General features: G+C 41.5%; 1 protein-coding gene across 1 annotated transcript in view; it reads left to right on the top strand.

Moving 5' to 3' along the window:
• ELMO1 (engulfment and cell motility 1) overlaps positions 1-12722 on the top strand; it is a 310350-nt gene that overhangs the window by 196815 nt on the left and 100813 nt on the right. Inside the window, exon 16 of the mRNA XM_082479784.1 lies at positions 7478-7614. Coding sequence (XP_082335910.1) covers positions 7478-7614 — 137 coding nt within the window. The remainder of the gene's footprint in view (positions 1-7477; positions 7615-12722) is intronic.

The raw sequence follows: 12722 nt of genomic DNA, 5'->3' as shown, positions 1-12722 counted from the left end.
AGAGGTGCAGTGAAGTCTTCATATTTACTGAAAGCTGCAAAAGGAATTACCTTTACAAAGTCAGCCTGCTTATGTGGACACTGCTGGTTTCATTGGTTTCTTTCAGTTCACCATCAGCTCTGGATGCGGCAGGGTGAGTCTGCCCCAATGTTGTTCTTCAGCCGCCACCCTTAAGGACGTCGCACAGATACCACCTCCGGATCTGCTGGATCTGTTGGTAGTGATGAGTGTGGTGCTTTATTCATTTGTGCTGCAATAGTCAGGGTTCTTCTTTCACCACTTCTATTTGGGACAGTGAGAGAGCCAGATTTTTAAATGGTAGCTCCTTTATCTAATTGTCCTGGTTTGAGGTAAAACAGAACCAATTTTCTGTGCAATAATTTTACTTTTCAGTTAAGCCTCTTCTAACTAACTGAACTCCCTGAAATTAGCAGAGACTGTTCACTTCCAGAGTCGTAAGATCTGGTTGTTTCTAATTATTGCAAAGGATAGTATGCAGAGGGGCTCTTGCTTCAACTTATTGCTATAACACCCAAGGGCAGCTAACTTTGTTGTGTGCCCCGTTGGAGGGTTGGAAGCGGAAAAACGTAGAGGGGAACCATCTGCGGGGAGGAGGGGACAGGACAGGTGACCCAAAACTGACCAAAGGGGTATTCCATCCCATCTGCCTTATGCGCAGTATAAAAGCTGAGGGATCAAAGTGTCAGTGCTTTTTCTTCAGTGGCCGGCGTCTGAGGAGGACTCTGTCTGTTTGTCTGCCTTTGATCCCGATCCGTGTGTTCCTGCATCCAGTCCCGTCTGTCACCGAGTCCAGTCTGGGACTCTCCCAGTGCCTGCGGGTGACGTGACAGTCATCCTGGGACTGTGATATGGTTTTGTAGATATTGTATATATTTCATTATTTTCTTTTTGTTATTTTATTAATATTTCATTAAATTAGTTTAGTTTCTTTTAAACTCATAAGCCTGTCTCTTCCTCCTGTCCCTGAAGGGAGATACTCTCTGAAGGGAGAGAGGTCAGAGAGCATCTGTCATTTGTTTTCAGTGGCCAGTCCGGCCCAAACTGCGACACTAATGTTATCTTGGGGAGGGGAGGTGTGTTTTTGACACAGCAGCAGTCACCTTCAGAGTGAATCTGGGTAAGTTAGTGAAGAGCTTGGGGCTGCGTGTGCTGTAAACATCCTAGTCGTTCATGTCTCATCAGGCTTGAGGCTTTCTTGGAATTGTTGTTTTTCATTGCATAGTGAAATTTATTCTCAGCCTTGAAAAAGGAAAGCGTACGGACTGTAGGAAGTCTTTAATGTGTTCTTTTCTTCCGGTTTCCCTCGGTAGCTCCCCTAATGAGAAGTCTCATCGGTTCAGAGAAATGCTGTTGCCTTATGTCTTTATGAGGAGTTTGAGTTGGTAGTTTTGCTGCCTGTTTAGCAATTTCATATTGTTTCTGTTCCAAGTAAATACGTGATCGGGTAAGGTAAGTTGTTGAAGGTCTCTTGTAGCCAGGTATCGCTGGGTAATTTTGGTGCTTTGGAAATGCTACATACCACGTTAAAGAGGGGGCATTTTTGCCCTAGTTTACATGATCAGCTCATTGCTTTCCCGAGTAATTGTGTGCATGCTAATTTGGTGCTGAAATTTTGGATTTGGATTCACTCCTGCTGTCCTTGTCTGGGATGACATTTTCTGAAACACACACATGCGCCCAACACCCCTGGGGAAAGCAGCGGCACATCTTGCACAGTTCAGTGGTGCAGTGTGCTTCCTGATCCCCTTTTGTTTCAAAGCAGGCCAAACAAAACCCTCACATAATTCACCTAGATCTGGAATTTAACAAATGCAGCTTAGCGTCTTGCATTATTTTGCTCCGTCTTGTAGCTTAGTTGCTTGTATCTTACTCTCTCAATCAAAGTAAAAAGGATGAGTGGCTTTTGTTCTAATACCGGTTGAGCCTTCTACACAGCAATGTTCCCTAGGAAAGAAAATTGGCAGCAAGATTACTACTTCATTACTGCACTGCCATTGCTAGTGACCTTCCTTGCCTTAAATTACACTGTTTCCCTATCATGTGCCAGAAAGGTAGCCAAAGGTTTTCTCTCAAATTATTGCCAGCAGACTACAGAGATCAGTGGTGTAGAAAACTTGGCAATTGCTGTATTTCTGCAGTATTAGGTGTGCTTTTTCTTACGTACTCTGTGTTACTGAGAGAATTTTTGATTGCGTATATAAAAATGATCATGGCAGTAGTTATTTTTACTGTATCGCATCTTCAGGGAGAAGCAGAAATTACAGTGCTGCTTCTCCTGAGAGCTAGTGAGAATTAGCTGCTCTTTGGTCGTCTTCTGTTATTGGCAAATAATAATCCCAGAGGAGGCTGTGCCAAGTGAAGATGGTATTTCCAAGGTCCATATTGCACCCTTCCTTTGTGGATCTTGCTGCACTTCAGAAAGTGCAATGGATCTTTCCACCCGCCTCCTCTCTGATCAAATATTATCATCTCCATTCTGTGAAATTGGGGAAAACAGCAGAGGGGATAAATGACTCACCCAGCATTAAGCAGCAGCTCGGTAATAGAAAATGCAGAGATTGGATCTCATGGATCCCAGGTACCTTTCAGGGAGGGAGATGTTTTCGAACCCCTCTCTCCCTGGGACTTTGCAAACACAAAGGGCTCTGCATCACTGCTTCCGTCATCTCAAAATCGTGCTGAGGCAATTTCAGGATGCTTTTCTTGATGAGTTTCATGGTGCACAGGATCCACTGATACCACCCCCAGCACAGAGGCTTACTCCTCACCACAGGTGTCTGTCTGTCCCTTTATGTGTGACAGCATTAACGCCAGGTGCCCATATTTATATGGCTGAGTGAATAATTTGATTGATTTAAGCTGGCTGCCTGCTCTTGAAATATTTGAGAATGCACAGCAACGTTACCACTTTTATTTATTATCTACTTAATCAAATCTAGTTGTATTTTGTAGACCAGTCGTACAGAGCTGACATCCACGAACGAGGTGCCTCATCTGTCATTAGCAAATTGTCTTTGATATGCATTCCCAGTGTGATGGGTCCAAGACTTAAATTTACAGAAAAATTATTGTTTAAATCACCTCAACTTGTCTCCCCATAGCATCATGAATGGATTTTGAAAATAATGGGTTGGGCAGTTCCTAATTTCAAATGTTCCTCTTTATGATAGATACGGCTATTTATTATTTTGCTTTCTCACCAGTACAACCTTTTTAATTTCTTGAATTCAAGAACTTCACAGTGGAGGTCAGAATGACCATATGCCATTTTAAAGATGTGGGGGATGAGTATCTAGTATCAGCATAGCAGTTTAGCAGAGTCAGGAAGAAAGCAGAGGTTTTGTAAGCTCAAGGGCAGTACCTTGCCTAGAGAGGTATACAACTGTGTCTCTGTCTGCTCTTGTAGCTTTGGGGGGAAGAGGGGTTGTCTCTGTGTTACTTCCAAGTATTGCACAAAATAAATTCTAAGATTTTTTTTTTTTTTTTCCTTTTCCAAGTGGAAACCAGTTAGATATCTACCCATAGCCTACTTTTTAAGGCAGGGGAAAGATGTCATCAGCACTTCCAGCTATCAACCAGCTTCTGTTGAACTGGTGGCCTTTTGTCATACTGGTTTGGACAGTGAGGTGACACAGCAGCCTCTTATCTGGTCTGGTGCAGTTGTCCTTTCCTGGAGCCTGTCTTGCCTGCAAAAATCCCTATTGTCTGTATTCAGTTCACCACAGCAACTTTGAAATTTAAATTTCTGCTGTACTTTAAGTCAAACATCATCATGTAATCAGTGCCCTTCCAAGACAAGCTTATGCAAATATGCAAATACCTAACTGTTCTTGACACAGCTAGAAGAAACTCAGCCCTGATGATGTTGTTTCTCATGGGAAAAGGCATTTAGAGATGGGGTAAAAAATGAAGGTGTAATTATTTCGTTCTTTCTCAGTTTGTTTTCTTTTCCCTGTTGTTTTCTACTAATCCACAGAGGAACACCATAATACATCAAATCTGTTTACCGCTCGAACAGTCTGGGATGCTTGAATGTCTTTGTTGTAATTTAGGAAATAAACTGACAGATAAAATTGTGTGTGGTAGACACTAAAAATATACACTGAAGGAACCATGTGAACTCCCAGGTAGAAATTAGCTCTTTTTTTGCCAGTGTGATTTATGATGACAAATGACCTAAGCTTCTTCCTCAAAGTCACAGCTATAGATCAGCTAGAAGCTTGAAGGACTACTTGAATCCTGAGAGGTAGCACATTGATCTACGGCTCCTAGAACTGTGCCAAGAAAGGAAAATCAACAAGATCTTCACCTGATTTATGTAGGCCAGACATCTGTGACTTGCCTTTCGAAGGTGATCTCACAGAGACGTAATTAAAACTTGATGATGTTATTAAATAATCATGATGATTTGTGTCCCTGCGTTGCAGCTGTGTGTGTGTTTTGTGTGGTTATAAATGTGGTTGGTCCCTGCTCGTGAAAATGAAGGTTAGAGAGCGCTGGGCTTAAGGGCAGGAATTTTGTGCTCAGCTCTTATGTAGAAAGTCTCCAAATTATTCTAATGCTGGGCTTCTGTTTCAGTTTACAACTAGTCAAATTGCATGTCAGTGAAAAGATAAATCCAAGAAGTTTTTCATTAGTAAAACTCAGCAGCCTCTAAGCTTGCCCACTCTGCAGAGACAGGCAGTGCTCTGATATTGGAGATGTTGACTTGGGGCTGGAGAGAGTGGGGTTAAGACCGCAGGTTGCGACTCGGTCTTACTCTGATCTAGAAACCACTAGTAACACAGTATTGCCTTTTACTTCATCCTCATCTTACCTGTCAAAAGGAGAAAGAATGCGTTGGGACAAGGGTTGTCTTTCATGTCTGCACTCCGAGCAGAATGTAGACGTGACCTAAGCTGCAGCCTGAGGTACGCTATAATGTAAACACTGCTGATATGCTTCTTTGTGATTTTTCCATCGAATTATATTGTTTTGGATAAAATTTTCAAGACATACAGAAAGTTACCTTTGAAGTTGAGTATGGATTTTTTTTTTTTTTTTTCTCCACTGTCTGGATGCTGGTGGGAATTTTGAGGAAGCTGTTTATCATTTGGTTGTGAATTTTTCTTAGGATTTGTTTTGGGCTTTGAGACATTGATCCTGCTTGCTAACAGGCCTAACTTACTCCATTTATATCAATAACAGTGATTTTTACTCTTTCATTTTCAGACTGAAAAGGCATAAAACACAGTATGTTGCCTACTTATAAAAAAAAGAGGGGGGGAGGAGGTGGCCCCTCTGATTTTGCATGCAGAACAGTCAACATAGTAGATATGGTTTGGGGCTGATTACCATAAGGGGCATGAGTTAGAACTGATGATGAAGTTTCTGAGAATCCCTAGGCTTTCCATTAATTTTGATTTATTGATTTTTATGAGCAGGAGCAGTGATAAGCTCAGGCTCTGAGGAGGATCAGAAAGGCCAGTGCATGTCGAGGGTTATTGCCTTGTTTCGTGCTGTGATTTATACAGCGAAGGTACTGGCTGCATTCTTCTGCTTGGTGTTATTTTATTTCTTGTCATCATTATAGTATTTCATGACTTAAAGACAAGTGCCCTCTGAGAATCTGTTCTGTTGTGTCTCTGACATTATTGCAGACTGAAGGTCCGATTATTGGAAGTGCCGAGCCCTTACAGCTCCGGTGGAATGAGTGGAAGCTGAAGGTGCTCTGAAAATCATGCCTGAGGCATTTTATTCTTTTAAAGGGATTGAGTCGTGCCTCATAAATATAGGTCTCTGCTTTGTCTAATTCCCCCTTGACTACACATCCTTTGAAGTAAATGGAGTTTATTTGATTAGAATGAAACCTGTGCTCCAAAACTAACTCTCATCCTCACTATGTAGCTGAGGAATTGATTAGATCTTAGTAAATCTGATGTTAAAATTAAGCTTCAAATTTACAATTAAGCTTCAGAGTTTTGCTTTATAATTGGAATACTGCATGTTGGGAAGGACCAGAAACCATTTTTCTTTGAAGGTTCAAGCAACCACTCATGTTCCTATGGCAGAGCTACTGGTGTGGCAGAGGTAACCTAAACATGCCGAAAGGGCAGTTTTGCAGCTGGAAGAGGCACCAGGACCAAATGTTTGCAGCTGATGCAGGGAATCGGGCTTCTTGAGCCGTTAATGTTCTTCTGCCAAGAGTATTAATTCTAATTTCTGCAGTTCCACTGAGAGAAAGCAGCTGTCAGACAGTGATCCAGCCTCAGGAAAAGGGTGATTTATCCCAGTGCTTGATAATTTCACTGTTCCTGCAGAGGAGGCAGCTTGCCTAAGCAGTGGCTGTTTGATCCTGAACTAAGGGAAGATGCTGCTGTATAGGCATGTGAGTGACTGCTGGAAAAGTCCAAAGAACCGCTCATGCAGAGGTGATAGCCAAAGCTGAGAGATTTGGGGACTGGGTATATGAAGAAAGGCTTAGTGAACTGAGTTTTTTGTTAGTTTTTTAAGAACATAAATACACAGCCTACTGTTGTGGCCCTGCCATGGCAGGGATTAAAGATCCTTTTCAGTCCTTGGCTAAAGCCCCTTCTTTTCCCAGGTTGCTCAGATGTGCCCAGAGGTCAGCATTGCTTAAGCATTTAGGTTTTGAAAATCCATTCTTCGCTCAAGGAGATTCACAGCAGTCTTGCCAAACTGTGCTTTTCCTTTTTGGGAACATCATTATAGTATTCTTTTATTTTTTTCCTTCCTTAAAGTCAATGTTTGATTAAAAAAAGGAATTTGGGGTTTGTTTGGTTTTTGGTTTTGTTTTTGTTTTTTTTTTTCCCATCTTCAATAAGGGATAGATGACAGAAGATCCATTTCTTTTATTTCCAGTTATTTTCAAAGAACTAATTTAATCAGTTGCATTCTCACCTATGTGTCTGTCTAGATTTCTCTGGTTACCTCTGTGGTATATCCATGTACAATATGGTAGATCATCTGCTGTGTCAGCAGAGCTTCACATTTCAGTGTGTACATTGATCTAATATGGTTTTGTGACTGATGGGGTTTGGTGTTTGGTTCTCAGTGGGCAATACAGTACATGCTGTTAGCAGGGGGGAAGGCTGTTGTTTTGATGAGGCAGCTTGTGCTGCTTCCCCGTGTCTCTCTGTCCTGGCCTGAACAACAGAACTTGGCACAAACAAAACACCCATTGAGAGAATATTCAGGCAAACAGGTAGTTGCTTCCTCTTGTTCTTGCTGCTCGTCTCCTGCAGACAGGCTCTATACTGTGTTTCATTGTCTTTAAGACTGTAGACCAAGGCTCGCTTTTTGGCGTAATGTTTTGACATCCTTTGCTACTAGAACTGGGATCCCTCTCAATTACAATGTTTTCTCACTTTTGTGGCTGATTGTATTTTAGGTTTATTTTTTTCATCTTCTGCCTGTACATGTTTTATTCCACCCTCCCTTGTTTTTCTGTTTTTAGCCAGTGAGACCTGCAACGATTTCCATCCCATGTTCTTCACCCATGACAGATCGTTTGAGGAGTTCTTCTGTATCTGCATTCAGCTCTTGAACAAGACATGGAAGGAAATGAGGGCAACTTCAGAGGACTTTAACAAGGCAAGAAAAAGGGTGGGGTGGGGATAACTGAGCAGGATGGTGAAACAAGGCCATGTATTCTTTCCTAGAGGCACAGGGTTTTACTAATCTCCCTTCTGCTGAATGCTGTGGAGTTTCATCTGTTCCAATTCTTTGCACATCAGAGCACCGGCATTTAGAAGGTGGGGGTAGGGGATGGGAAGTGTAAGGGAGGTTCATAGACCTTTTTCAATCATGTTGCACTGCAGACTGTGAAACTAAAAACCTGGCTTGAGGGGATATTCTGCCTTTTTATGTTAGCAATATTATGCTGAAGTGCTGCAGCCTCCAAGGTTGTAAATAATGCAAAAAGAGTACTGCAGTGATAATTCTGTGCATCCCTTTCATTTCATATGAGCACTAAAGTGATAAAATATTCAAAAGTGGACACAATCCTGACAAAGTGCTGTGCAGTTTAGTCCGATAAAGGAAAAAACTCAACCAACCAAACAAAAAACCAACAAAACCCACCTCTCAGTATTGCATCCTTTTTGTTGTGAGACAGAATACTGAATGTTTCAGCCAATCTCCTATCAGCAAAGCTATTGTTGCAGATGAAGTGATGCACTTCACTCAGAGAGAGAAGCAATGATACATTTATTGATATAAAACAGGGATTTAACAAAGCTTGATAGTAAATGTGACAGTGTTTTAATAAGATTCGATGGCAAGGTACACTTGGTTATTTACTGCATAGAGGACAGGGTCAAACAGGACTGTCGGGGAGACCCTCCTGTTGAGTCACGAGGTTCAGAAAGGACCCCCTTGCTTTCTAAACTCCTTCTCAGAGAGGAATCTAGGTGCAGCTGGATCCAGTCCTAGTCTCAGACTTGGTCAACGATCTATGTCTTAAAGGATTATATATGTGCAGTCAATCCTTTATATCACTTAGGTAAGATTTCAAAGTTTGGCATGCTATTAACCACTTACCAAGGATCTGTTGTGGCAAGGAATCTCTGAATCTCCAGAAGTAACCTTGAGCGGCATCCCTGCTCCAGGGGAGATCCGAGCAGGCAGCCTGTTACCGTGCAGGAGAGTTCAAAGGGCTCTTGGGCTGGTGACTATTTATAGGGGTAAGATGATTGACTTAGAGTCATATTTGCATATTGACCACAGTACCAGTATTGTGATTATTTAGGTGAACACATCGCTCAAGTTAGCCCTTGGCTATTGTGTTGTTATCTGTCTCCCCAAAACCACCTTTGAGCCAGGTGCAGCCACCACAACTACGTGCACCCATTGTGGCCACCACAGGTGGTTATCACTTGGGCAGGGTTACGGGAGATAAAGGTCAGGTTGGTGGTGGAGCACACCGTCGCAGCTATGTAGAACAGGGCTGTCTGTCTTAATGGTCCCTAGACATCCTATTTTAACTAATTTACCATGAGGCTAAACAGTATCTTTGGCATTTTGTAAGAATGACAAACTTGTGCTTTTGTGGCCAGCTGGCATCCTTATCTTTGTTGGGATCCTTTAACTGGATCTTGAGCCTCTTCCTGAAACTAGATGTTGGTTATAGAGCTATTGCTTGAGAATGAAAAGTGAGACTGCTGTGCTGTGTCAGCATGTGCCATACAAGTGCTCACCAGACTCAAACGGTATGTGAGAGCTGGTAAGAATGATCGTGCCTAATTTCTAATTGGAACCATCTATAATTGAAGTGGTCTAAATGTCCACTTTTCACTGCAGAGTGAAGGTGAATCCTTAGGACACAGCGTGGAATAAGCTGTGGAATTCTTTTAGGTAAGATGTCAGCAGTACCAGAGCCCTGGCAAAAGAGAAGGGAAGTCCAAAATGTGTCTGTTGTAGCTAGATGACCTAGGGGCTTGTTCTTGCATGGAATTTCTGACACGCATCTCTTACCTAGTGGTCCAGGAGCACAGGAGGAGAAATAGCAAGATAATTCACTGAACAGAATGGAAACCTAAATTCAAGGGCTTACAAAAGCAACAACTTTTTAAAGACTAGTTCATAATATGTGGTTGTTTTAAAAAAGTCTATTAACAACTGCCTATTACTTACAGGCCTTATGTCTCAGTAGAAGAAGTATTTGTGTACATTATTTCCCACAACTTGAGTTGGAATATTATTAGGAGTCCTAGGGGACTCAGGAAAAAAACGGTCCTGTGTCTGGCAACAGCCCAGATCACTCTAGAAAGAAGACAAAGAAATTTATTTTTCACCATTAGACATTGCTGTGGAGCTTCATGGAAGATCAGGTAGTTTCTTCTCTGACCTGACTAGTTTGCTATTTATGTTTTCTGTTACTAAAAATCCTGTGAATTCACCCAGCGGTTCTTTCAGGTTCAGGAAGGCGGGTGGCAGGTCCGACTGCATGTCATTGAAGACATAGGTGATCCTTAACTCTTTGGGGCAAATCTGAAATATTTGCCATCATGCTACCAGGATTTGTGTCTGATGGTGGCACTATGGTGTATGAGAGATGTGCCCAGGATCTCTGCCTGTGGAAATCACTCTTGATTTTGTAACTGTTTTTGTAAAGGGGAAGGAATACTAAACCCTTGCGACTCTAATTTCTAGCAGTTCAATAATTATGTTCTGCTTATCTAAATCCTTTCTTTTAGTCATAAGGAGATTTTTGTGCTCTTATCCACTTCAAATGACATGTGGTGGTGATGTGCATTACTCAGCTGATAGATGTCTAAAGGGATCTGTGAGTGAAGCAAACTGTTGTTGTGTGGGCTTGTGAAGCACTTCTGGATTTGTGGGGGATGATACATTATATAGTGGTACCCAAGGTTTACCCATCTGGTTTGTGGGTGACAGCTGCCAGTGCTGATGGCTTTACCAAACTAAACAACACCATTTTCAATCCTCTCCTGGCAAGAGGCTTTGGTGATCATGGCATGTTAGTATTCTTTCTGCGTCTTCCCTGTGTGCTAAGGGCACCTGTTTCTGTGCAGTTACTTTCGAAAACTTGGCAGGCGAAGGCCATGTGGACCCAGGGAGCATTCAACCTCTACTTTCAGGAGTGAATGGGAAGAAAGCAGGCCTCACAAGATGCAGTAGCTTAGTTACTGTGGAAAAATTCTCTTTTATCCAGTCTTTGTGTTACTATTTTTCAGTTTCAAGAACTTGATTGTCATGGTAATGTATGAAACACCAGTTTGCTACGGTTTGCTACCCACCTGGCTGATGGGATCATTCATTTTCTTCCTTCTTCCCTTCCTCACCAAAATCTCCAAAACAAAATTGGACACTCAGTATATTGGATGGTAGGTCTTGACACCTGGAGATTTTGTTAAAAAGCTAATCCACTTGCTTTGATCTTCAATCATAATTGAAGAAAAGGAGCTTTTTGTTTAATTTTAAGCTTTTGATTAATGGCAATAGCTTGTACATTGAGAGACTGTAGGAGGTCTCTGTGCACATATAGAGATTTATTTCCTCTTCTCTTGCATTGGAGAGTGATAGGCGCTTAAAGAAGTGAGATGATTGAATACTTCCCCTCAGGTTTCCATGCCGGCTCTCAAGGATTTTTTTAAGCATCAGATTAAGACTTCCCTTTGATGACAAAATGGCATACTGCACCATCGTGGTTTCTCAATCCATGTTATGGAGATTTCGTACAGGTTTGTTCATTTTTAAAGCTTCAAAAATAATTAAAACAGCACTTTGCTCATAGTTGGAAGAACTTCATGGTGTTTTAGTGAAAGATTTATGATCTCATGCTTTGTCTCTCTGATTCTCATTCATTAAAACAGACACCTTTTGTCAACTCTTGCATTAGAAAAATTCCTTGGATCTCTGTGGTGATAGTATGATACTGTCAGACCTAAAACCTTTTTCACGTTCTTTTTTACTGGTAGATGTCTGAATAGAATAATTCAGTCAAGCAGCTAAGCTTATATTATGCCTTTATAACATTTTAAGACATACATAATTCATGTCTGGTGAGTTTTCTAGAGAAATTAAGATGCAGTTGGATAGACAGACATGCAAGAGGCAACAATTCCATTTGAAACCTTTTTGTTTTTCTTTGAGCCTACAGATGATCAAAGGACACTTTACAAACTCTGTCCTCCACAGTCATTTGTGAGCAGACAGCATGGTTAATGACTTCGAAAAAATAATCTTGTCTCCAAGATTTACATAATTCTACATGTTTTATTGCAGCAGAAGAAAACATTGCGTATTGATTTTTTTGGAGCTGGTGCTCACTGTAAGAAGGCTGGACCGAGTTATCTCACACGCCAGCATCTAGAAACCATCACCAGCCTGCCCATTTACATAGGTACCCATCAGTCAGTTTTCCCTCACACAGGGACCACCTACATACTGCTTAAGGGTAGTCAAGCCCTGCTGCCACACAGCCTAAGATGTACTTAAATTGGTTGGGGGGGGTTGTTTATTTTTGACATGATGGTATGTGGAATTCAAGGTAACGGCCCCATTGTAAAATTCTTTCCATGGGGCCAAAGGAAAGCATCTTCCTAGTGGAAATTTTTTTGTTGATCCCCACTAGTTGTACTGAAGTAAATGCCCCTGTGTTGCCCTAATAAGGATTTACATTGAGATCGCTATCATGTTAGTGATCTTTCAAAATACACATATTATTTTTCATGAGACAAGGAGACCACAGACAGGACGTTATGTAGGGGACAGGATTATCTTCTTGCATCTGATCTCCGGAGATTTCAGTCTGCTGCTTTTTGTAGGTTTGAAGTTCACATGCTAATAGAAAGAAGGGTGAGCAAATGGATTATTTCAGTTGCAGGACCAGCCATAGTTTGTCTTATTAGACCTGCAGAACAATATGAACGATTTTCTAATTCTGTGCCTGGTGTAGTGCCACCTTAAAAAAAATTAAGAATAAAAACTACTGCTTCGAGTACCTGTGTGGAAGGAAAAAGGTGAAAGTATTTGATTGACCTACCAAGGTTTTGAAGCTGCTTTGTAGACAATGGGCAAAATGCCAGCTGCTTTTAGGTTTTTAAATGGCCGAAAATGACTAGTCATAACAAGACACAGATTATCATTTCAACATAGTTAAATTAAGTAGGGGGTGCCAAAACTGAAAAACTTTGGAAATCCTGTGTATATGGTGCTTGCACTCAAAACCTGCTGCA

Source organism: Vanellus vanellus (genome assembly GCF_965231255.1).
Source record: "Vanellus vanellus genome assembly, chromosome: 2".
NCBI classification, from domain to species: domain Eukaryota; kingdom Metazoa; phylum Chordata; class Aves; order Charadriiformes; family Charadriidae; genus Vanellus; species Vanellus vanellus.
The sequence above is the reverse complement of the archived record's forward strand: the minus strand, read 5'-3'. Positions and strand labels throughout refer to the sequence as shown.